The 27,376-nt window shown below is 37.8% G+C and overlaps 1 protein-coding gene across 4 annotated transcripts in view; it reads right to left on the bottom strand.

The window, feature by feature from the left end:
• Window positions 1–2,508: 2,508 nt before the first annotated feature.
• The window catches only part of PPP1R3A (protein phosphatase 1 regulatory subunit 3A), a 44,488-nt gene continuing 19,620 nt past the window's right edge, over window positions 2,509–27,376 (bottom strand). For 2 of the 4 annotated variants that reach the window (XM_058190717.1, XM_058190718.1), the window contains 3 exons: window positions 9,355–9,413; window positions 9,121–9,251; window positions 2,509–6,213 (listed from right to left, as the gene is read on the bottom strand). In XM_058190717.1, coding sequence (XP_058046700.1) covers window positions 3,478–6,213; window positions 9,121–9,251; window positions 9,355–9,413 — 2,926 coding nt within the window. In that variant the 3' untranslated portion in view covers window positions 2,509–3,477. The remainder of the gene's footprint in view (window positions 6,214–9,120; window positions 9,252–9,354; window positions 9,414–27,376) is intronic. The other 2 variants (XM_058190719.1, XM_058190720.1) reach the window with 2 other exon arrangements.

Here is a 27,376-nt window from a genome sequence, read left to right as displayed (position 1 = left end):
AATAGATGACAATATTAAGGGTTAATTTGAAAAAGAAAACCCAAAATATTAGGAATTAAATTTCAAAAAAGAAAACTACCGTATAAACTTAGCTGATTGGAATGTAGGAAATGAAACATGCATTGATAGTAAGAGGAAGAAGTAAGCTCTGAAGCCATCCACTGTTACCCCATAAACCTCTGTTATGTTTTGCAACAGTCTTATACAGCATTCTGTGTTTGCTTGTGTGTTTGCATCCCTTATGCCTTGACATACAGCTGCAGGTGGCCATTCAACCATATCAGCTAGTCTGAAAGGTCATGGCAGCATTTGCTAGTGTTGAATTTCTTGCACTTTTAAGCCTTATGATCCTCAATAATTCTATACTAAATGTACCATTTTGTCTGAACACTTGTTTTCTGCAGCAGAGTGCACATTGTCAAATTAGTAACATAGCCTGTTGTTATTCTTGGGTTTTACAATGCATTTCAACATTTGATTTAAGCAAAGGTCAAAGCTGCAGGACAGAAATGGCAAGATAGTTTTCAGCTATCATGTGAAAGAAAGAAAGTATAGCCTTCCCTAAATTTGGCTTTTAGACATGCTGTCATGCTAGTCGCTCTTGCAGTCTCAGTGCTCCTTGTAGAACATTAGATGCACTCTTCTCTCCTTCAGCTTTTGATCTATATCCAAATGACTCTTTAGATTTTGTATTTTTAACTTTTAAATATCTATTACTTCCCCCTAGATTTCAAAATGATAGACAATTTCAGAAATTTTTTTAAAATATATTATTGTAAAATCTATTATTACATATTCTATTTCTAAATAGTGCAAGTACAAATTTTAAAAAAATCTGTGGATGCAGATCAGGTGCACAATTCCTAGATCTTACTTCTACATCTGTTTTGTGCATGCAAGGAAGTTTTGCGTAGGGATAATGATTTGATAATTTGCTTCACTTTGTTGCAAAGATCTTTCAAAGCTAAATACCCCTGAATAAAGATATTTCAGTGTATCAGGAATATGCAGAGAACCTGACAAGTCATCTCTTGTTTTTTACACAGTATAATTAAAAGTAAGTCTTTCTTCCAATCAGAAATATTTTAGGTATCTATTGACAGTATTATGAGATGTCTTAGCACAGTACCCATTTTCTTTGTTAGAGAGAAAGGACCATTGCTGGCTATAGCTCAATTATAGATTACAAATAAAAGGGAGGTTATGTTAGGGAGTAAATGCATAATGGTTATGAGAAATATTCTAAATACTTAGTGGATAAAGACACTTTATGTGCAGTTGGACTCCAGCTAGGCCAATCCTAGGGATTTGATGGAGGCTTCATAAGTCCTGTTGTTTTTATTGTATGTAACAATATAATATGATACATAATAGTATTATAAAACAACAGAGAAATATAAGTGTTCTGTTTTAAAGCCCTCTGAAATTTTTTTAGCTGCTAGGTTTGAATCTTATAAAAGATTTGATTAGTCTATGGACTAATGAAGTGATTTGTCAAGCTGATGCAGGCATTCTTAAAGATTATATGTAGGAAACCTTGGGCCAATCAAACTCGAGTCAGAATCCATTTTGGAGTGTATTTCATGAGAGTGAAGATAACATCTATATAATATCCCATCTCTGCCTCATTGTACACTTTGCATAGTGATTTTTAGTTAAACATTTCTATCCTGATCTATAAGGATAAACTAAAATGATTGACTTTAAATAATTTGCATTGAGGACAATTTCCTCAATATGACATTAAACTGCATGTTTAATAGGAGATAAGCTTCACTGTACAAACATTACAGCATTAGAAATGTTGTACTGCAGATGTTGCAGCTTATAGATTGTAGAGATGAAGGATCACAATATTATTTTCCTTCCATTTCCATTACTTTATGTCTTCAAAGACATAAAGTATAACTAGATACCATATTTTTTGGAGTATAAAATGCACCTTTCCCCCCAAAAAAAGAGGGTGAAAATCTGGGTGCGTCTTATACTTCGAATGTACCCCCACCCAGCTTCTCAAATGGAGGTTTCAGAAGCTGAAAAAAGCATCAGAAATGGAGCTTCAGAAAAAAAGCCCCAAACAGAGCTTCAGAAAAAAAGGCCCAAAGCCTTTTTTCCTGAAGCTCTGTTTCGGAGGCTTTCAGAGGCAGAAAAAAAAGCAAAAAAAAAAGCAAGGCACAGAGCTCACAACCAAGGAACCTGTTGCTAAAATTCACCTCTGGTTGGTATTCCGGGAGGCCAATCCACCTGTCAATCAGCTTTTTTCTTATTTTCCTCCCCAAAAAGTAAGGTGCGTCTTATACTCCGATGTGTCTTATACTCCGAAAAATACGGTAATTAGAAATTAATTTTAAAAAAGTGAATGAGAGCTATGAAAATTCTTTATTAATTATAGCTGGGAGGTCCAAACTGTCAGTATTAATCAAAATTAATCTTCCATAGCTGTATAGGACAGAGCACAATTGTTATACTTTATTATGTTCATTTGGGAATTTGAAATATTCACATACAACCAAGACAGTCAAACTTTATTAGTATTATTCAATGTTCATCAGGTTTGCTTTTTCTATATAACATAGTCCAAATAATATGATTCAAAACAACTAACTGAAATAATGTGGAAGAAAAGAAAAGAAAATCACACAGTCTTCATTTATAAAAATACAAACAAATGAAAACAGTGAGGCTCCAGTTTTTATCCTTTAGTGTGTATCAGTCTGTATTAATTCTGTGATAAGAATGGGAGCCTGGTTTTCTTGCTTAACTTTATATTTTTTTATACATACATCATAATTACTTTGCATTCTATAGCTGACAGTGTGTTATTAATGTTATTCACGATATAACTCATTACCTTGAAAAAAAGCAGATGTATCAGAGTTCTTCCACCCACCCACAAATTAGAGCAATGGATCAATGTTTCCCAACTTGGTACTTCGTATTTCTAGCCAGCTTTTGGTCATATTAGCTAAGAATTTGTAAGTCCAGTGTATCTGGAAGGAACTAGATTGAGGAAGATGGATAATAGATTTAATAGATTTAGCAACTGAAGTACATTCCTTGTGGTTTTTAATTCTTCAGTTTTTAACTTTAACTTGCATTAATAGGTTCTGTTGGCATGTTCTTTCTTTTAAAAAAATTAAGTATTTAATTTATATTGCTAAATATATTCATATTTTTAAATTCACAGAAAATGAGACTATACTTCAAAATAAATATTATCAGACCAGAACAGATTGAAGCATCACACCTTCATAATGACAGCAACTAGATTTAATATAAGTTGATATGCTGCAGAACTTTTGATTCATGTAGATACTTAATGTTCAAAACAGAATGGTCCTGTATAGAATGTCTGCATATACAGTACATATGCATTCCGTGTGCATTCTTTTTAAGCAATATTTGAAAAGAGGAAAGGAGTCTTATTTTGGTTTTAAAAGTAGACATTGTTACTCTTTGGAACATGCAGATATATTACTATTCCTTTTTGATGGAGTTTTTGTTTCTCCTACCATCACAATATAACCAGCACAATGAAAATAAGTAGAGTGCAAAGCAGACAATTAAATCATAATGATACAATGTTACACAAAATACAATGAACAAAAGGAAATAAAGTATCTTGTAAGCAATATGCTTTAACACAAGACACTCAGCAGGTGAATTATAAGCTTCATTTTGCTGGCCAGAAACTCCTGTATGACCAAAAAAAGCCTGCTTATCACGTCTGACAATATTCATTTTCTTTTCAGTTATTAAACCTTCCGAATCTAAGCTTGTCTTTTCTGTTTTTTCAGCTGGTTCCCTAATTAAAATTGTGGGCCTTATTTGTTTTCCTGGACTGAACTCTTTTTGATGGGAAAACTGGCCTATGTTTCCTTCTCTATTCTCACTAGGAGGAAATTCTTGAGTTTTAGTGATATTTAGAATAACATGAGTTATTTCATCTTTTGGGTTAAAGTTACATCCAGACTGAGCTGCAATTTCAGTTGAAGCATCTGTGGATGGAGGCAACATCTCTTCAGCAACATGAGGGCCTACAAAGCCTTTGGGAGATATCACTGAGTAGTTTTTATAACAGCTTCCCACTAATTTTTCATCCAAATGGCATATTTTTGGTTCAGTTGTGGGACCTATGTGAGAAAATGAATTCCAGATGCTTCCTTCTTCAGCTTCTTTATTGTGTAAGCCTTGTGAAGAAAGTTCTGAATGTTTCAATGGTACTTCACAATGTACACCTTGTTCAGAAACAATTTTTCCTTCTGCTGAAAAAGGACAAAATATTTCAGTTGATGGTGAATTATTTACAGAATTATGTTCTGCTTTGGCAAGCATTTCATTTATTGCATAGGTTAAAATCATTTCCATATGTACTGTTTCATATGTGGGCACATTATTAATACCTGAAGCAGATATTCCAAATTTGGTGTCACATAATACACCCTCTCTATTGCATTGACAAAGAGGATAATGTGACCCATCATTTCTTCCTTCATGTATATCAAATACCATTTCCTTTATCTCTGTGGGCCTGTCACTTAATGCAGTCTCTTGGGGTAGCTTAACAATTACTGCTTTTTCACCAGCAGACATTTTTTCAGGAATACTTTCTGATGTCATTTTAATTATATAAGCAGCTGTAACTGCTTCTGCCTCTCCTGTACTATCATGCTTAGTGACTGAAGTCTCCTCATACCTTAGTGCATCTTGGCAGGTAAATAGTTCACCTGTGGGACTTACTTTCAAACATCTTGTATTGTCATTAATACCCCTCATGGCTTCCACTCCTGTTAGTTCCTTCATCTGCACGCTTTTATTTGCTTCACTTTGCCTTTCTGCCAACGGATTTTCTGAACCATTCCACCTTTGAATCATCAATCTATCCCAGGTACTCTGATCTTTAAGAATAACTGTGTCAGGTTCTATCTCAGAAATATTTCTGTTTGCTGAATTATCACTCTGACTGTACTTCCTTTTTGCTAAGTTGTTTCTGCTACCAGACATTTCCTTTGTATTTATTAATATAGATTGCATAAATATATTTTCATCAACTGGTGGTACAACATGGGATTGACTCTCCCAAAGTGTATTATGAACTTTCTCATGGATTCTAATTTCTTCTTTTTTTGAGTCATGATTTGACTCATTTATAATGCAACTTTTGCTTTCTGTTTTATTTTTATCTGAATTTCCATTGTCACTTAAATATGGAATCCCTATTGATTTTGACATTTGCTCTTCTTTTATTTCATCTGGGACACTGGAAGTCATTACTTTTTCCCTTTGAGCTAGCCTGTTGATTTCATAATTATCATATAAAACATGTTTTCTATAACTGTTGATAAGAGATATTTGTTTTTCTGGGGAGTTCTCTAAAATTCTCAGCATGATTTCTTTCTCCTTATCAACATTATATTCAAACTTATATTCTTCTTCTACAATGTTTTCTGAATGAGAGCTTACCAAATAATTTTCTGTGATATCAGCACTAGTTATGGCATCACTATTTAAACTTCTGTTTACACATAATTGGTTTTTGCTTTCAACTTTTTCTCTTTGGGATTCATGTCTGACGAAGTTTTCTGAATTTAATTCTGGAATTTGAAAAGCTATTTCCTGCTTAAGTTGTTCCTGAACTGTCTTAATATTTTTATACTCTCTTTTCAATGCATTTTCTTTTAACTTCCCTGCTTCAACATCTTCTAAGGAAATTGCCTCCCTTGCTTTTTTGAAGTTATAATCAGCCTCACCTATGAATAATGTCTCTTTTGTTTTATTTCCTGGAACATTCCTAAATTCATCACTTGGAACATATGCTTGATGCATTCTGCAATTGCTTGAGACAATATCTGGAATATAGGCAGTCTGGTTTTTCTTTATTTCAGACCAATATTCTAGTGAGGAATAGGTTTCATTTGGATTCAAACCCTCTATGGACTGTGCACTTTTGTTCAGTGAGTCAACCTCCCTGTATTTTTCTGGGAATAATAATTGCCTATCATTTCCAATGGAACATGTTTGATTCTTCTGCAGTTCTTTGTCTTGTAAAGCATGTTCTGTTGAATAGCTTCTAGGTAGAGGTTGTCTAATCAAGCCAGACTCTAGTTTGTCCCCCAGTTGTTGTAGTTCATCTGGAAATCTAACTGGCTCAGTTGCATAGGAATTCCTTTCATTCGTCGAAGAACTTCTGCTTCTAGTCAAGTGCTGACTTAGCTGAAACAATAGAATAAGAGTGAAAATATGTATGAATGTGTATGTGAATAGACTATATGCCCACACTCATACACACATGCATGAAAAGGGGTCCAATTCAAGGAAGAGCTTTTTTCCAATAAAACCCATTTTCAGAAAGCATGCTTCCAAGCTGTTTACAAAATCAATATTGCATTTAAAGCACATGTGCATGCACAGCCACAAAGGGCAACAAACAAACATAAGAGACACTTTTCTTCTTTATGTCTGTCCCCATCTTAGCCTCTTTATTTATGAGTTCAGTAAGCTTCAAGTATGTTTCAGAGAAATGAATCCTGAAGAGAAAATTCTATACAAGAGCACATTCATTCAGAGAGCACATTCCATTCTAGGCATGCTTTATTTTAAAGTGAGTGCAGTGACACAAAACATCAAAGCTAAAGAATGTATAGGAGTGTCCAGTAAAATATAGACACATTTGCACAGTGACAAATACTATAAGGATTATGTTTATTTTATTCTCCCAAGACCCCTCAGACAGGAATGTTTTAGTCAGAAACTGCAGAAACTCTAAGTTAGGAAAGGCCACAAAGATGTTTCTTCAATATCACCCCAATATTAAATTATATTATTCAATAGTATTTGCTCCTTATGGCATTGTTCCCTTGCTTTCAAATGCATAGACGGATGGTTCTATACCTATCAATTAGAAGGTAGCAACTGGGATACTCCCTTATTACACTTGCTGCAGATATCCCTATTACAATGTCTCTTATTAATATGTTTTCTGCAAAGCCTCTGCAAACTATTAATAGTAAAACGTCACTCAAAGAAAAGTGAAGGAACTAATGTTTCTGCAAATTCTGTTTTAATGACCCTCTGCCAACTAGTCCTCAAATGTATCTGAGCTTTTCAGTGATGCCAACTGTCAGGATTTAATGGTGAGATGCCTGTTTCTTTTCCCCCCATCTCCCTCCTTATAACTGACATTTGCATGATTTCAATAATTATATGCAAATCTTACAATTTCCCCTTCTCACATAAGGCTGATGTTACTTGTCAACTTCCGAGCTGTCGTGTGAGCCATTGCCTATGGGTTTCAAAGATTTGGTTGCATTTCCATTTATTATAGACCTCTATTGTTTAATTTATTATGCAGCACATAAAATGATTGGACTGAGCTTTGACCAGGTATATAGGTTTTTAAAAAATCTTTATACTTAAATCTTGTATTGGAGAATGAATAGCTTCTCTCTTGTTAATAAAAAATAAAATATTTCGATGCTGATTATTCAGGCAGTAAAAGCTCCTGAATGACAACTTTAAACTCTCCTAAAGTTAGAGCTAAGGTAACTTTGGGCTTTTGTCTGAAGAATTGTCTTATTCTCTACCCAAAATGGCTGTGTGGTACTAATGTTTAGCATGTCCTTTTGTGTGTTTCAGATTTTATATTTTCACTCATAAGCACCATTATATTTCCTGCTTATTTACTTGTGTATATAACTATCCCATTTTTTCTTCTCATAAAATGTAGGTTAATCCAATCACATTCATGAAATATAAGTTGCATTGAACTTAAAAATAATGTTTAATATGAATAGATTTCTTTATAAAATCAGTGAGATTTAGTCAATATTGGGAATGTGTGTTTTATATCTGAAAGGTGGTATCTGTGGTCAGGTGCAATTTTTGAGTTTAAAAACAATAACTTATTTTTCCCTACTATTATTCTCTTCAGAATCAAAACTTTTGGACAAGAAGCAATTTTTAAAATCAATCTATACATCAAGTACCACATTAAAAATTATTTTATGCAATTATCTAATTATCAAATGCTTAAAAAGATTCACTTGCAACATCATTGCTTCACTCTTTTATGAGCCTACAATCACTGTTGAGTAGTCATTAGTTATAATCTATGTATGGCTCCCTAACTGAAAAACTAAAAAAAAAGTGAAAAAAATGCAATAATAGAAATCAGAAAAATAAGATTTTAAGTTATTCTTCTATTGTTTTCAAATTGTCCCTTATATCCTGTGATAAAAGAGAAATAAGTTGTTAAATGAAAGATAACAAAATAAAATGTTTCAAAACATCCTACATCCTTTAATTATACCAAATATATAATTAAAACTTTGATAGTAACATAGTATTAGCAAATTATGTAGTATGTAGTAACCCCCCAAAAATGTCAAGCCTGTGTACAATTCATGCACTATGACCTACTATCCCTCAACCTTCTTCAATAAGAAGATTGCAATCCTTTGGTTGTTGAGGAAACATATCAGAATATATAATTTGAGTTGATACACTTAATTGTCTGTCTGGGATATCCAATATCAAATCCCTGATGATTTTTTTATCACAAGTTTTTGAATTTTTATAGTTACAAAACTCAATAAGAAGTTGTATCCATCTTCAAAATATCCACAAAAAAATGTCCAGAGGTAAGTCAATAAGAAGCTAGTGAGGTAGGCTAGGAGGAGAGAGAATAATAATCTGAAGAATTATTTTTCATTCTACTGAAGAAAACTCCACTAGCTTTCTCATGTCTTGTCAGGAAAGTTTTGATCAACCAATTGGTTGGTCTAAATACATTTGCATTGTTTGCAACAGGAAAAATATTTGTTTATTTTCGAAAATAAAAGAATAGAGAATGCTGTTTGATTCCACCTTCTGGCATTTTGACATGCAGCTGAAAAGGATTTTAGAGTATTTTAAAGTCATAGCAGTTTTTTTCTTGAGATTTTTCTGTAAAACGGGTCCCCAGCCTGTGAGCCGCACCCTACAACTGGGCCATGGCCTATTCACAACTGGGCTGCATGAGTGAAGCTGCCCCTCATGCAAAACCATCCCCTCCCACTCCCCCTGCATTAAGCTATTAACACAGAAAGGTTGGGTTAGCTGTAAAAGATTCTGAAAATTTACCAGCAATTCCAATTCTTTCTCATTTTCTTTGTCATCTTCATTACAGTCAGCATTTTTTTCTTCTTCATTTTCTTTTCTGTATTTATTTTCATTATCCACATGTGAGTAAACAATTTCAGGGATGGATGAATCTAAAGGAATTGAATTATTGAATAATATTCATCTAGATGCTTTGTTACTTTAAAAAAATTATAACACAAACTACAGAAGGCTGAATTGATTGAGACTTTCTACCTGAGATTCTGGGATTAATCCAAATGTCTTTATCAGTCGTTGTCAATGTTTCCTGTTTACTATTAAATGAGAAAGAAAACAAAGTGATAGTTATTAAAATATTTTTCTGGCTTTCTAAGCAATAGTATTATCATAATTAATGTAGTATTTGCATAAATTTAATCTTAAATAATATTTTTCTCATCTGGCTTCATGTGTCATAATCTAATGTCACCATAGGATAGTAATGACAGTAACCTAATCTTTCCATCTCCTTCCATAAATCTAATCTGGACTGAAGGGATCACAAAAAACTTGGTGTCCCCTATTTTGTGTTTGCAAATTATCCATGTGAATATTGTATACTATTGCACTAAGGACCATTCTGTAGAGGCCTTACTGCAGTGTGCTCTCCACTTTTATCATTTGGATATGCCAAATCTGTTGACTGGACTTTTATGTTGGTTTAACGATGTCCCTTTTGGTACAGTGTGCAAAATCCTGTTTGATATATTATCTTGTGTTTGCCTTTCATTAGTGAATGTTCTTTACAGATGAATACAAAGAAAGTTTGTTATAGTAGTTCAAAATAAGGAGCTATGAATACCATAACCTTATTCAAGTTCAGTCTTTTATCAATGGAATAGGGAGACAAGTTATTAAAGCAAGGGCAAGAATATAACATGAATATATAGAAATAAAATATTACATTAATTAGTACATTAGACATATAGTATATAATTCATTTTTAAACTATTCTGTGTTTTTCTTTAAATGTTTTAAAAACAATACATAATTTATTGCATGGATAACAAGCAATAATAACAACATAGTTTTATATGAATCATATTAACATAATTGATATCTTCAAAGCTTTTCATTCTCTGGAAATACAGTATTTAAAAGGAATATTAATTAAATTCAAATTTGTGGCTGGTTTTCATAAGATAATTAAAATATTTATGGACCAATTAAAGCATGATAAGACTTAACACTTGTGATTCAGATTCCATCACAATTTCAAGAGGCACCTAGCAGAGTTCACAATAGTATTTATATATAAAATCAGATTTTGGGACAAAATGGGAAATAAGATGTATCTTTTAAATCTATTTGCAGTGCTATAATTTTGACTTAAATGCTTCTTATTCAGCCACTATATTAAGAAGTTAGATTAATTTGCAGAGGTGTCAGGACTATCAGTTAATTTTTATACATCACATCTGATTTTTTTCTTACTATCTTGAACACTTAAAAGGAAATCTCCATAGCTTTAGGGATTGCTATAGTACATAAATCTTTAGAATAGAATAGAATAGAATAGAATTTTATTGGCCAAGTGTGATTGGACACACAAGGAATTTGTCTTGGTGCATATGCTCTCAGTGTACATAAAAGAAAAGATACGTTCATCAAGGTACAACATTTACAACACAATTGATGATCAATATATCAATATAAATCATAAGGATTGCCAGCAACAAGTTATAGTCATACAGTCATAAGTGGAAAGAGATTGGTGATGGAAACTATGAAACGATTAATAGTAGTGCAGATTCAGTAAATAGTCTGACAGTGTTGAGGGAATTATTTGTTTAGCAGAGTGATGGCCTTCGGGAAAAAACTGTTCTTGTGTCTAGTTGTTCTGGTGTGCAGTGCTCTATAGCGTCGTTTTGAGGGTAGGAGTTGAAACAGTTTATGTCCAGGATGCGAGGGATCTGCAAATATTTTCACGGCTCTCTTCTTATTATTTAGGTATATTTAGGTATTACTATCACTAGAAATATTAATAAAATCTCTACAAATAACTACACACATCAACATGGAAGAAATTAAGGAAATGTAAAATTGGCCTTCAAAACATTTCAATATTCTAGGATGAATTGGAGCAATAAAGATGAAAAGTTGATAATTCCAGAACAGGCTTAACAGATGGGCAAAAGGAAGGAAGGAAGGAAAGAAGGAAGGAAGGAAGGAAGGAAGGAAAGAAGGAAGGAAGGAAGGAAGGAAGGAAGGAAGGAACCTTGGTTCAAAAATCTCTGCCCTCTTCATTTCATTATATTTTAGATATCAATGACAAATAACAAGGATCATCAGATTCTCAATCATTACTTACCGTTTGCATGTTCCTTCTATTTAATGATTGATACAGAATAGGAGATTAAACTATAGGCAAGCTCAAATTGACTGATATTTGTAAATAAAATATTCCAGTTTGGCTAGAGAGTGTTCACCTCTAGTCTATCCTATAGTTCAGTTCAAGAGAACATTTCCTTCAAAAGGCCAATCAAAATGAACTTAAATGTAATTTAGCTGTCAAGCTTCAAATAGAGTTTTTGCTTTGCAACTATTATCACTTCTCAGCTTGCCAACGAACTATGGCAGGAGGGAAGGAAAAAAATAGAACTAAGCTCCAGACATCAAGATCCAGCCATGGTAACCAAGGATGTTTCAGCAGTTGTTTACCAGAGCCAAAAGTACTTTCTCACAACAATACCAGAAGTCTCCATTGGACAATATGACCTGGTCTAATGGCGGGGAGGGAAGACCTGAACTTTAGCTATATGGGTTTGTGTGAGAAATAGTTAGAACTGGTTTTACCCTCGTCTTTGCCGATATGATGCACTCAATAAAGTTTTGCATTAAGAGATTGGATCATCTCAGCCATGCTTGCTTTGGCTGAGTTCTTCAGTCAGAACATTGCCATTAGCTTTAGCAGACATGGTGGTGGTTCCCTATATATTTACATTCTGTCTTTTCTTATCAGTTTTTTTTTTACTATTAGCACATGTTCTGATCTTATAATCAATTATGTATTTTTCATTTTTATTTAATTCAAATATTTTGTAGGCAAACTGATGTTATTCACCAAAAGTAATCAGCAAGAGCTTGTTAATTTATATTTGGTTAAAATAGTCTGCATGTGATGTGGGTTGTCACCAACTTTTTATTTATAATCCTATCTTATTTCTATAATATATAGTAAAATAATTTTGAAAAATACCATATTTATTTAAACAGTCCCTTTGTTGTTTCAATAACATATTTGCAGACATGCAATATGTGAAACTCAAATAACATATTATATATTTATTGGTTCCATGTAGTTTCTTTCACAAAACTTCACTTTGATTTAATATCCTGATTTCATAAATTCAATTCTGTTAATACAGTGTATTTGTTTTAAAATCAAATAAATGGGTAAACTTGTTTTAAAATAGCAATAAGAATAGCACTAAGACTTATATACCACTTCACAGTGCTTTACAGGCCTCTCTAAGTGGTTTACAGGATCAGCATATTACCCCCAACAAACTGAGTCTTCATTTTACCAACTTTGGAAGGAGGAAGGCTAAGTCAACCTTGAGCTGGTGAGAATTGAAGTGCTGGCAGTCAGCAGAATTAGATTTATATAGTATTGTTCTATAGGTTTTCTGGGCTTAAAGCAGGGGTGAAATGCTCCCGGTTTGGACCGAATCACGCGATCTGGTAGCGATGGGGGTGGGTTGTTCGGAGAACCGGTAGCAAAAATCCCTCCCCCCTGCCCATGTCCACTCAACATGAAGACTCCAACTGGTTCAGAATGCGGCCGCACGGGTGATAGAGGGAGCAACTCGTTGCTCCCATATAACATCCCTCCTGTGCAGGCTGCACTGGCTTCCGGTGGTCTTTCGGGTGCAATTCAAGGTGTTAGTTACCACCTTTAAAACGCTCCATGGCATAGGACCGGGTTATTTACGGGACCACCTGCTGCAACCGGCAGCCTCCCATCGACCAGTGTGCTCCCATAGGGAGGGTCTCCTCTGGGTGCTGTCAGCCAGACAATGTCGGCTGGTGACTCCCAGCAGGAGGGCCTTCTCTGTGGGGGCACCAACCCTCTGGAATGAGCTACCACCAGGTATTCGCCAACTCCCTGATCTCCGGACCTTTCGACGCGAGCTGAAAACATTTCTGTTTCATCGCACAGGACTGGCCTAATGGTTTTAAATGGGGTTTTTATTGGTTTTAAATGGTCCAGCCAACTTTGAATTTTTGCTTTTAAATTGGTTTTAACTTTTATATTGACTGTCGTATTTTGGCTGTAAACTGCCCTGAGTCCTTGGGGAGAAGGGCGGTATAGAAATTTAAATAATAAATAAATAAATAAATAACCCGGTCCCCACTTGCCTATTTGGCAGCTTCCTGCTTCTTTCAGTCTGGCTCGCTATTTCGGCCTTGCTTCGGCTGCTGTAATCAATTGCATCACCTAGCAACTGAATCTGCCTGCCTTTTCCTTTGAATTGGGTAAGTAAGGGGGGGAAGCTTTAAAAAAATAGTTAATTGGGTTTTTTTAGTTTTTTTTTTTTTTAGACATAGCAATTTAAAGTTAAGGAAGTTTTAAAGTTAAGGAAGTTTTAAATTTAGCTGCTTTTATCTAAAAATATAAATAAAATAAAATAATAAAATAAAATAATTGTGCAGCTTTCTGAGATTTGGTGTGTTTCTGTAGTATTTCACTCTAACTACACAAACACACAAAATCTCACAAAGCTGTATGTGGCATTTTGTATGTGTGTATGAGTCACTTGTGTTATGTTGTGTGTGTGCGTGAAGTGTGAAAGTTGGTTTTGGGGCTTTTTGGGGCTGTGTGAAGTTCCTGCTTGCTGCAGGGGCCATTTTGGGTGAGGTGCAGCTGCTTTTACTTTTTGTGTGAGTCAGTTGTGGTGTGTGTGTGTAAAGTGTGAAAGTTGGTTTTTGGTACCTCTTATTGTTTTGTGTACTTTATTTATTATTTTTATTATTTATTGTTATTGGCCATGCCCACCTGGTCACCTGACCACCAAGCCACGCCCACCAATTAAGCCATGCCCACAGAACCAGTAGGGAAATTTTTTAGATTTTACCCCTGGTTTAAAGGATCAGAAACTAGCACCAAGCTATTCAGTCACAATTAATATAAGCTTCTGGTTGACTCTGCTAATCTGTTTTTTTTTAAAATTGAAAAAGTTTTACAAGATTTTTTCCCCCATACATCCCCCCTCCCCCCCACCCTAACCCTTCCCCTCCCTCCTCCCTCCTTCCCCATCCCTCCCCCCCGATTTCCCAGGGCAAATACAGGGTATTGGATCTAACAATCATAAACTAAAATATGCTAATTAACATAAACTCCTATCCCTCTTCTTGAACCTCAACTCCCCTTTTCCATAAAAAAAGAAGAAAAAGGAAAATATTAATACTAATACAATTACCTTCTATTCATTTAAAAGCTATTTAATATTTTGTTATTTCAATCTCCATTATATATATCTTTCAAAAATAATCTTTCAAATATGGTGATAATTCTACCTTCTCATCTAAGTCCATTAAATTTAAAGTCCAAACTTCTGTAATAAACAATATTCCATCTTCCAATGTTGTAATATCAAAAATTATTCCTCAGTATACCTTATAATCCATTATATTTATATCTCCATCATACTTAATAATAAACATCATATTTCCTTATATGAATTTAACATTTACCTCATATTCTTCCCCATATTCCCCATGCCATAACTTTCTAAACAATTTACACCCCATTTATCATACAATCCATAACTTCTTTCTACTTTTTCTATTCAGAAATATCTCTTATAATTTACCCTATCCCATGAAAGGAAAGTCTTTTCATTTGAAAATATTACTTCTTTACTCCTTGCTGTTTAGTAGTTACAATCATACTTTGATCCTTCCCTACGGCTTTCTGTTTCTTCTCCCAAATTTACAGCCCCAATTTTAGGTTGTATTTCCTTTGCTTCCTTTTCCCTCTTTTTAAGCATTCCCACCTCTCCTTTCCTCTTAACTTCTAACAATGCCCAACTTCCAACCTTCAATACTTTAGTATAAAAATCTCTCGCTTTAAAAACTGTATTAAGACAATATCTCCCTCCCTTATAGTTTACTTTTAATCCAGCTAGTACATTCCATCTATACTGTATCTGGAGATTTCTAAGCTGATCCACCAAAAAGGCATATTCTTTTCTATTTCTTAACATTTTAGGAGGAATTTCTTTCAGTACCAATACCTCTTGTCCTAATATTTGAATTTTATTTTTATAAGAAAATAAAATTTTCTTATAAAATTTTTATAAGAAACTTGTGAAACTTGTGGCGGAATGATCTAGAATTAGGGGACTTAGTTATTAACCCCCTGTCATGGTTTGATCATTCACTCCTTCGACTCGACTTCAGAACAGCCAACCCGCACCACAGGGAGACGGAACTGATCCGTTGGTTCTGTCCCAGGCGCCTGATGGACCCGGAGAGGTTTCTGATGGAGCTTGGGCCACTTCCTGAGGATCTGGCTCATGGCTCGGCGGAAGAACTAGTCACCACCTGGGAAAGGTCGGTGACTGGGGCTTTGGACCGAGTCGTGCCTTTGCGGCCTCTGACCCAGTACCGATCTCGACCAACCCCTTGGTATTCCGAGGAGCTGAGAGAGATGAAGCACCGGAAAAGACGCCTAGAGAGTTATTGGAAGGCTAGCCGTTCTTAACCTGACCGAACACTAGTTAGGTCTTATATTCAGACCTATCTGGTGGCGATAAGAGTGGCAAAATGTGAGTATTTTTCCACTCTTATTGCATCTTATTGCAGATAATCGCCCAGCCTCCCTGTTTAGGGTGACCCGCTCCCTACTTCATCAGGGGGCGTGGGAGGACCCTTGCAGGGTCGTGCTGAGGACTTTGGACAATATCTGCAAGATAAAATCATTCAGATTTGGGGCGGGCTGGACTCTGATGGGGTGGGTTCAGGTGGGATGACGGGGGATACTCTTGGTGATGTTACCTGGGATGAGTTTGATCCTGTGACTCTCGAGGACATGGACAGGCTACTAGGGAGGCTGAATGCGACCACATGTTTATTGGACCCGTGTCCCTCCTGGTTGGTACTGGCCACACAGGAGGTTACACGAGGCTGGTTTCTGGGAATTGTAAATGCTTCTTTGAGGGAGGGTGTCTTCCCGTCCACCTTGAAGGAGGCGGTGGTGAGGCCCTTCCTCAAGAAGCCTTCCCTGGATCCAGCTGTTTTATCAAATTACCGTCCGGTCTCCAACCTTCGCTTTTTGGAGAAGGTTGTTGAGAGTGTGGTTGCACGTCAGCTCCCTCAGTACCTGGATGAAACTGTCTGTTTAGACCCATTCCAGTCCAGCTTCCGACCTGGGTACAGCACGGAGACAGCTTTGGTCGCGTTGGTGGATGATCTCTGGAGGGCTCAGGATAGGGGCTGTTCCTCTGTCCTGGTCCTATTAGACCTCTCAGCGGCTTTTGATACCATCGACCATGGTATCCTGCTGCGACGATTGGAGAGATTGGGAGTGGAGGGCACCGTTTTTTGGTGGTTCTCCTCCTATCTCGCTGATCGGTCGCAGACGGTGTTGGCGGGGGAGCAGAGGTCGACCGCGAGGCGCCTCACGTGTGGGGTGCCGCAGGGGTCAATTCTCTTGCCTCTCCTGTTCAACATCTATATGAAGCCGCTGGGTGAGATCATCCGTGGTTTTGGGGTGCAGTATCACCAGTACGTTGATGATACTTAGCTGTACATCTCCAACCCTGACCACCCCAATGAAGCCATTGAAGTGATGTCCCAGTGTCTAGAGGCCATGCGGTCTGGATGGGAGGAACGGGCTCCGACTCAATCCCTTCAAGACTGAGTGGCTGTGGATGCCGGCGTCCTGGTACAGCCAGCTGGTTCCATTGAGTCACTGGCCCCTATGGAGAGGGTTTGCAACTTGGGTGTTCTCCTGGATGCCCGGCTGTCGTTAGAAGATCATATGACGGCCGTTGCCAGGGGAGCCTTTTATCAGGTACGCCTGATCCACCAGTTGCACCCCTTCATAGACCCAGACTCCTTGTGCACGGTCACTCATGCTCTCGTCACTTCCCACCTGGACTACTGTAATGCTCTCTACATGGGGCTCCCCTTGAAGGGCACCCGGAGGCTCCAACTGGTCCAGAATGCGGCTGCGCGGGTGATAGAGGGAGCCACGAGTGGCTCCCATATAACACCTCTCCTGCGCAGGCTGCACTGGTTGCCAGTGGACTTCCAGGTGCAATTCAAAGTGCTGGTGACCACCTTCAAAGCGCTCCATGGCTTAGGACCAGGTTATTTATGGGACTGCCTGCTGCCACCGATAGCCTCTCAGTGACCTGTGCACTCCCACAGGGAGGGTCTCCTTACGGTGCCGTCAGTCAAACATTGTCGCCTGCCGACCCCGAGGGGGGGAGCTTTCTCTGTGGGAGCTCCTACCCTCTGGAATGAGCTTCCTCCGGGGTTACAATCACTCCCCGACCTCCGGGCCTTCCGACACGAGCTCAAGACCCCCTTGTTTCATCGCGCAGGGTTGGCCTAATTGTGTTATGGTTTTTAATTGGGATTTTATTATCGTTTTTAATAGTTTTAATGTGAGCCAAAATTTAATTAGATTTTTATAGTGTTTTTAATTTTTATTATGAATAGTGTTTTATATTTGGCTGTAAACTGCCCTGAGTCCTTTGGGAGAAGGGCGGTATAGAAATTTAATAAAATAAATAAATAAATAAATAAATAAATAAATAAATAAATAAATAAATAAATTCCTAATCTTCCTAGATGTAAAATAAATTACTACATCTCTTGGCAAATGTCTCTGCTTTGCAACCCATGAATTAACACGGTAAATTTTTTCAATTTGGATTTCAAAGTCCACTGGTTTCTGTCCGATCAGCTGTGCAAAAGCCTCTGCAAAAATCTTTTTCAAGTCCTCTCATTTATTTTCTTTCAAACCTCTTATTCTCCATGCAAATTCCATAACTCTGTATTGCAATAGAATCCACTATTCTTCTGCTCTCTCCGCCTTAATCTGGAGCACGTCTATTTTATTTTTTAAGTCCAAATTAACTTGATTAATTTCTTCAACTCTATCATCCAACTGCTTTATATTCTCTGCCTTGGTCTAAAACACCTCTATTTTGCTTTTTAAGTTCTAATTAACTTGATCCATCTCTTCCACTTTTTCACCCAATTGTTTTGTGTATTCAACCAAAGTCTTAAATGCTGCCAGCATTTCTTCTCGTATCTCTTCATCCTCAGCTGCAACAAAGTCTTTAATTTTCAGTATTTTCTCCTCAATTTCCTTAATTTTTTTATCCCGAACAGAAATTTAAGCCTTCAGAAATTCCTTCAGCTCCTCTTGTAATTCATATAGTTGAACTAACGGTGCTCCAACTTCCTTGAAAACAGCAGGCTGTATTTGTACAGAAGCCATCTTACTTTAATTTTATAATTTGAAACAAAGTCAACGTCTTTCCATAAACACAGTATTTAAGATAAATTAGGTAGGTTGTATAATCCTTCCAGCTTTCACTTTATAGTTTCTTCATTTAAACGTATAATCCAGCAAGTTTAAGCAAAGTTACAAACGGTAACAATGTTAATAAGCACCTCTTTGTCTTTCACTTTCACACCCTTTATATTCAGACGCCATTTCCTTTCTTCTCGAACAAAATCCACACAGGGGGTTGATGTCTGGTACTTATATCTACCTTGCCTCCTGACATTGCTCTGTCTGGTTAAGTCAAAAATCCATTTAAACTCATTATTGATCGCAGATGTGGATGCAGCGTTTTGCTCTGCCAAAAAAAGACAGAGGCGTCCTGGATCCGGAGCTCTTTGGGCTACCAAGGGAGCTCTTCCCTTCAAGCCTCCAGGATCATTCCTGGAGCTTTGGGGGGAGCTCTACCTCCACCCGATCGCTCACCTTTCCCTCTTCACCTGAGGGAAAGGTTTCCAAGCTTCTAGACAGCTGATTTTTGCTCTCTTAGTGGCTCTACGCGATCCAGGGCTGGTAGTCTAAAAAGACTGTCCTCAATGACCAGCGGAGCCACAGGAAGTCTCTGCTAATCTGTTTTATGATGCTGTGAGATTGCAGCTTTTTCTGTCATATGTCAGGTTCCAAGTAATGCACCCATCACAAATTGAACTCCGCATTCCATTTCCTCAAAGAACAAATTTATTTAGATACATCATTTTGCCACAAACTGGTGGAAAGCCAGTACTGAAAGTGTTTGCGCTTTCCACCCCAGTATAAGTAAGAGTTTCTCAATTTTCCAAAACAATCTGTCACATTCTCCAACTGAGAAGAGAGCTGGTTGCTTGGTGACTTCTCTCCTCCTTGTCTAGCCAGCCAGCTGTTGGAATGCACCTGACTCATTGGCTAGCTATGTTGTTTTGGCTGAAGACTCCATCCTCCTCAGCTCTCCCCCCTTCAGTTCCAAACTGTGTCAAACTGAATTCATGTTAGAGTAACCAAGGATATAAACAATCCCACACCCTGATCAGATTCAGGCTTGACATCATACATGAAATGGTAGGATTGTTCCTAAGAAATGTTTTGTGCAAACAAAATAAAATAAAACCAGCATTGTGTGTGTGTGTGTTTTTTTTTTAATGCTTAATGCTTTTCAAAAGCAAGCCTTGGAGGCTGTGGGAGCTTGGATGGGAAATAACATACTTCATCTGAACCTTGGTAAGATGGGTAGAACCCACTCCATGCAGGAATTTATAATCTTTGGTCTTGGATGAGGATGCACTACACCAGACAGACCCAGTGTGTAATCTGGGGGTCCTCCTAGACTCATGGCTCCTCATCATCATCATCCTGGACTCCTACAGGGGCAGGTGGGAATTGTGCTTAGGAGAGCCTTTGCTGAACTTTGTGTTATGTGTAGTTACACCATTTCCTGGATAGGGAGGGTCTCCATTTCATATCATAACTCAGATTCAGGCCCAATCATTTTCTCAGTTATCTAGGCTGTCTTTCCAGACTCGTGCTGAATACTCTTAGCAACTACTAAGATAGTTGGACAAGCAGGCACAAAAACAGCCAGGGAAGTGATTGAAGCCTGGGAAACAACCATTTTGTCAATCAACGGATGCTGATTTATCACCAGCCTACCAAGTACTTAGACGGTGAGGGCTGGGCAGCACAAACAAATGACAGCTAATAACTTAAAAACCAGCCATCAACACACCCCAATCAATATCTAAAAAGCCACTTACAACAGGCACTATAAATACCACACAGAGAACAGCACACACTCTGCTAGAGAGAAGTTTCCTGAAGATGGGCTCCAGCATGAGCCTGAAAGCTTGGACATGTATATATGTGTGTTTTCTGAGGTTTTCGCGGGTGTGTGTATGTAGGTCTTTGGTTATTCGGGTTTTCTCCCGCGTAAAATTGGAAGTGTCTTGGCGACGTTTCGACGAAGTCTCATTCGTCATCTTCAGGCTTCAGCTTCGTGCTTCTGGGAGCAATGTGTGATTGCAGCTGTTTCTTCCTTTTTAACTGCTAGTGGGGGTTTGAACTGATTGGGTGGGAGCTTGGCTGTGCTCTGATTGGATGGGGTTTTTTTGTGCTCTGATTGGCTGGGGGTGTGTCCTGTTTGGGTGGGGGCTTAGTTGTGCTCAGATTAGTCTGAATTGCAGGGGGATTTGAGCTGGTGAGCTGCACTGCTGCTGTTTGGCTTCGTGTTCGTGGTTGTGCTACATCTTCATAGTGGGTGTCAGTCTGCTGCATGTATGGATTGGAGGGTTTTGAAATGGCTAATGTTGCAGCTGCGGTCTGGCTTCTGGTCCTTGGTTGTGCTTCCTGATCAGTGTGGGTTTGGGTCTGCTTTCTGGGTGGATGTGTGGTGGTGACATCCTGTGTGGACCTCGTGAGTGTGGGTCTGGTGTCATTCCTCATGTTAAGGACTCGTTTGTCAATAAGGGCGGGTTTCCAAATGGCTGGTAGGCGGGAGGTATCATCTCGTTTGTTCATGCTGTGTGGGCGTTTTTCTATCTCGATGGCTTCTCTGATTATTCTGTTGTTAAAGTGTTCAGTTTTGGCGATAGTTCTGGTCTTTTTAAAGTCAATATCGTGTCCTGTGGCTTTAAGGTGTTGGACCAGGGAAGAAGTTGGTTCCTCTTTTTTGACTGAGTTCTTGTGTTCTTCAATGCGTGCACTTATTCTTCTGTTGGTTTGTCCAATGTATGTGGTGGGGCAGGCGGTGCATGATTTCATATACTCGTTGATTTCCTAACTCAATTTTGTCTTTGGGGTTTCTTAGGATGGTGGATATTTTTTGGTTTGTGCAGAATGCTGTCTTGATGTTATGTTTGTGGAGGATCTTGCTGATTCTGTCTGTGGTGCCTTTTATATATGGGAGGAGGGCTGTGCCGTTTTCTTGTTCTCTGTCTTGGGTTTTAGTGGGGGTTCTTTTGGATTAGTTTGGTAATCTTATTTCTCTGGAATCCATTGGATGTTAGTACGTTTGTGAGAGTGTGTAGTTCGGTTTTAGGTGTTGTTCATCAGCTAAGCATTTTGTTCTAGAGATGAGTGTCTTGGCTACGGAGTTGATCTGTGCTGGGTGGTGGTGTGAGTGCGTGCAGATAGCGGTTTGTGTGTGTTTTCTTCTGGTAGATGGTGTGTCCTAGGGAGCCATTGGGTTTCTTGTAGACTAAGACATCTAGGAAGGGAAGTTGGTTGTTAACTTCTGTTTCCATGGTGAACTGTATTTTGGGGTGTAGGCTATTGAGGTGTGTGAAGAAGTTGTCAAGTTTTTCTTTCCCGTGTGGCCAGATTATGAAGGTGTCGTCTACGTATCTGAGCCAGAGTTTGGGTTTGTGATCAGATTTTTCTAGTGCTTGGGTTTCAAAGTGTTCCATGTAGAGGTTGGCAATGACAGGTGAGAGGGGTGATCCCATGGGTGCGCCTTCTATTTGTTTGTATTTTTGTCCGTTATAGATGAAGTATGTGTTGGATAGGCAGTGGTTGGTCAGATCTAGGATGTGCTTGGGGGGGTTATATTTGTTTTGGATAGCTGTCAAGGCTTCTTTGATTGGCACTTGGGTGAAGAGGGATATGACATCAAAGCTCACGAGTAGGTCGCTGGGCTGTAAGTTTTGTTTCTTTATGATATCTATGAACTGGAATGAGTTTTTTACGTGTGAGGCGATGGATTCTGCATAGGGCTGTAGTTGTTTGGTGAGAAATTTGGCTAGGTTTTGTAGAGGTGAGCCTATGGAGCTGACTATGGGTCTGAGTGGGGTTCCTTCTTTGTGTATCTTGGGGAGGCCGTAGAGCTTAGGGCATCTGGATGATTTCTCTCTGGGAATGATTCTTTGTTGGATTTCTTCGCTGATGGGGGAGGCTTTTATTTTGGACCTAGTGGTTTTTTCTAGGTAGGTGGTTTAGGGGCTTGTATGCAGGGTCTTGGAGTAGGTTGGTTAATTTGGTTTGGTAGTCAGATGTGTTCATAACCACCGTGGCGTTCCCCTTGTCTGCTGGTAGGATTATTATGCTGGTGTCTTTTTTCAGGTTAAGTAGTGCTGTCTGTTCCTCTTTGGGTAAGTTGCTTTTGGGTGGCTTGCTGCTGCAGAGGATGATTTTGGTCAGGCTGGTTTCAACTCTGCATATAATGTTTTCAGTGGGGATGCACCGCCTGACACAGCACACAGCACACAGCATGAACAAATGAGATGATACCTCCCGCCTACCAGCCATTTGGAAACCCGCCCTTATTGACAAACGAGTCCTTAACACGAGGAATGACACCAGACCCACACAGGATGTCACCACCACACATCCACCCAGAAAGCAGACCCAAACCCACACTGATCAGGAAGCACAACCAAGGACCAGAAGCCAGACCGCAGCTGCAACATTAGCCATTTCAAACCCCTCCAATCCATACATGCAGCAGACTGACACCCACTATGAAGATGTAGCACGACCACAAACACGAAGCCAAACAGCAGCAGTGCAGCTCACCAGCTCAAATCCCCCTGTAACTCAGACTAATCTGAGCACAACCAAGCCCCCACCCAAACAGGACACACCCCCAGCCAATCAGAGCACAAAAAAAACCCCATCCAATCAGAGCACAGCCAAGCTCCCACCCAATCAGTTCAAACCCCCACTAGCAGTTAAAAAGGAAGAAACAGCTGCAATCACACATTGCTCCCAGAAGCACGAAGCTGAAGCCTGAAGATGACAAATAAGACTTCGTCGAAACGTCGCCAAGACACTTCCAATTTTACGCAGGAGAAAACCCGAATAACCAAAGACCTACATATATTATATATATATATATATAGTGAGGAAATATAACTTATTTAGCCTCTGTGGCTCAAACTGCTAATGCAGTCTGTTATTAACAGCAGCTGCCTGCAATTACTGCAGGTTCTAGTCCCACCAGGCCCAAGGTTGACTCAGCCTTCCATCCTTTATAAGGTAGGTAAAATGAGGACCCAGATTGTTGGGGGCAATAAGTTGACTTTGTATATAAATATACAAATAGAATGAAGACTATTGCTAACATAGTTTAAGCCGCCCTGAGTCTTCAGAGAAGGGCGGGATATAAATGCAAAAAAAAAAAAAATTAGCACAGGGAAATTCTCCAAATCCCAAACCCAGGAACAGTCTCTATATTTTGGGGAATCGGTCTCAATTTATTTGTCCTTAAGTGACTTATCACTGCATCTACAATTTGTCCAAAATATGCCCACTTTTTCATAATTCAGATTTTATGGAGAAATAGATATCATTCCTATATTGATGAGACTTACTCCCCCAATTCCCAATGACTACTCTGAGTGGCTCTGGTACCAAAATAATGCCCCATGGTATTCTACAGCATAGCTGTAGGTGAAACATACTAATATTCCATATTGCTCTTTGAAACCAACCCTGGAAGTAGGAACAGAGCCATTATAAAATAGTGGCCACAATCCTCAACTGTGCCCAAACTCATGAAAAATCACTGACAGATCAAGTTGGATAAAACTTATCACAATCCACTTATTTCTTTTTCTTTTTTTTATTTAAAAGTTTTACAAACCCCCCCCCCATCCACCCCCTTCCCCTCCCTTCGCCTCCCTCCTCCTTCCCCCCCACAAGACTTCCCAGAACCAAATACAGGGTATAAAATTAACAATCATAAATTAAAATACAACATAAATCATAATCCATAATCACTCCTTTCTCTAAAACTTTAACTCCCCTTCCAGAAACAAGAAAGTACATTCTTCTTCCAGTCCATTATATATCCGTCCATTCCACTCCTAAAGTCTTCAGAATCTTCCAATTAAATTGGTATTTCCAGTTCTTCATAAAGTACATAGCTTTTAGTATCCAATCTTCATCGATCAACGCCAAAACAACGTTCCATCTTCCAATATTCATCAGGAATTCTTTTATAATATCTTTCTTCCTTAAACAGTCTCTCAAAGATAATTCATATTTCCAACTTAAATTCTTAAATTTTACTGTCCAATCTCCAAAAATAAACAATATTCTATCTTCTCATATATTTGGTATCACTTACATACATCAAATAGCATCGCTAATATTGATATTAAACCTATATTGTATTCACAATATGTCAATTGTAATAATTAGAATCTTCAATTTACCTTACGTATGTCAAATAACATTATTGAAATTACACCTATAACTTACATCCAAAATATATCAATTATAACAATTAAGTTCTGTTTAACCAAATAACAACATTACATCCATAAACAATCTCTCAAATATAATATTTAATCCAAATTCATAAATTTTACTGTCTATCCTCCAAAATTAAACAATATTCCATCTTCCCATTTCTTTATACCTCACATATATCAAATAATACCCCTAAAATTACACATTTATATCCAAAATAAATCATTTGTAAAGATTAACCATAATCAAATTTATTAGAATTAAACATTCTCCCTCCCCTTATCTTCTGTCTTACACATTTTCCACCATCTGCTCACCAATCAACTTAACAATAAAGGATTTCCAATCTTTAATACATTGGTATAGAAATCTCTTGCTTTAAAAATTGTATTAAGAAAATACTTTCTTTCTTTATAATTCACTGTTAGGCCAGCTGGAATCTCCCATCTAAAATATATCTGATGTTTCTTAAGCTCAGCCACTAAAAAGACAAATTCTTTTCTCTTTCTTAACATTTTAGGAGGAATTTCCTTCATCATTATTATATCTTGTCCTAATATTTGAAATTTATTTTTATAAAATGCTTGTAAAATTCCATACCTAATCTTCTTAGTTATAAAATAAATAACCACATCTCTCGGTAAACGCTTCTGCCTTGCCAACCAAGAATTAATATTAACTTCAAAATCTTCTGGTTCCACTCCATCTATCTGAGCAAAGGCCTGAGTAAAAATCTCTTTCAAATTTTCCTGCCTACATTCTTTTAATCCCCTCACTAGCATATTCCATTAATCTATATTGTAATATAACCCTTTCTTCATCTGCCCTATCCACCTTAACCTGAATATCATCTATTTTATTTTCTAAATTCAAATTAATTTGATTCGTTTGAACTTCCTCTATTTTCATTTGCAAATCTAAGTTAATTTGGTTAAGTTCTTCCAGTCTTTCCTCCATCTGAATACTAGATACCAATAATGGCGTAATTGAATCCTTTATCTTTTTCATATCCCTCCTCTGCTCTTCCACCATAGCTTTAAAATCCAATATTTCTTTCTTCATTTCATTAAATTTTTGATCTATTTCTAAAAGATGAGCCTCCATAAGTTTCTGTAAAAAGTTCCTTAAACCTTCCTTGATATCTTCTTTTAATTTCCGTATCTGAGCTGAAGAAATTTCCAAGATTTTAGTAGTAGTTAATTCTGTTTGCTTAAAAGCCATTTTTAAACTGTATAATCTACAAAAAAAAATATTCAATAAACTTTTCTTCTTAAACACTGTAATTAAAAAAAGAGGTAAAAAAAATCATAAACAGTTATTTATTCCATTTAAAAAATATCTTGTTATATTCTTCTTATAGGTTCCATGCCAGCAATTGTAATAAGCATTTCCTTAACTTTCACTTCCAATACACAAAACACCATTTGCTTTCAATACACAAAACGCCATTTCCTTTCTTCATCTCCAATCTTGATTACAAATATATCCTCTGATAGGGAGTTATAATCTTCTTACAAACAAATACCAACCCTCCTGTTTCTGCTCTGTCCACGTTAGCAGTCCATAACTAATCCATTTCAGTCGCAGAGATGGGTGCTGCATTTTGTTCCGCCATTAGGCAGAAGCATTCTGGATTCCGGAGCTTTTCTCGGGCTATAGAAGGAGCGTTCCCATCAAGCCTCCAGAAATTTTCCTGGGGTTTTCCTGGGGGCTCTACTTCAGCCCGAATGCTCACCTCTCCCTCTTTGCCTGAGGGAGAGATTTTCAAGCCACCAGACAGCTGATTAGCACTTTTTAAGTGGGTCTACGGAATCACAGAGCTAGCGGTCTAAAATAGACTGCCATCAACAAAGTGGAGCCACTGGAAGTCTCATTTATTTCTTTTCCAAAGGGAAAAGAAATAAATAGGGTAATTGAGGTTTAATTTGGCTCAATCTGTTATAAAACTAGCTGAAAAGGCTAAAAATGATTGCCATCCTTCAAGATCATCTACTACACAAAAGATATATTTGTGATCGGGTGGTAGTTAACAAAATCCTCTGGATACTGTTAGTTATTGCTACCTCTTTTTGTAAGCCAAAATAGGCAAGAATCAAGAAAGAACATAGTAGGCTGGTGTGTATAAGGTATGTGGAGTGTGGGAATGATCTTGGGACTGGGTAAAGGGCAAGGCTGAAATCTACTTACCTTCCTTACCCGTTTGGAAGTGTATGTGCTGCACATGTGCACAAGTGACACAAGCATGCACACACACATCACATGCACACGCAGACCTGTGCATGCACAAAAGGTAAAAAACACATTACTTCCTGGTTAAAACCAGGAAGTAATGACACCCAGGAGGGTGGGCGGAGCTTTGCTCTGCTATCGCTACTGGATCGCTGAACTACCGGCCATGATTGTTACCAGATCGCATGATCCAATCTGATCTGGGAGTATTTCACCCCTGGTAAAGGGATGCAGCCAAGGCAGGGGTGAAATGCTCCCGGTTTGGACTGGATTGGCCGATCCAGTAGCGATGGTGATGGGGGGTTTGGAGAACCGGTATCAAAA

The sequence above is a fragment of the Ahaetulla prasina genome, chromosome 7, assembly GCF_028640845.1.
Source record: "Ahaetulla prasina isolate Xishuangbanna chromosome 7, ASM2864084v1, whole genome shotgun sequence".
NCBI lineage: Eukaryota > Metazoa > Chordata > Lepidosauria > Squamata > Colubridae > Ahaetulla > Ahaetulla prasina.
The sequence above is the reverse complement of the archived record's forward strand: the minus strand, read 5'-3'. Positions and strand labels throughout refer to the sequence as shown.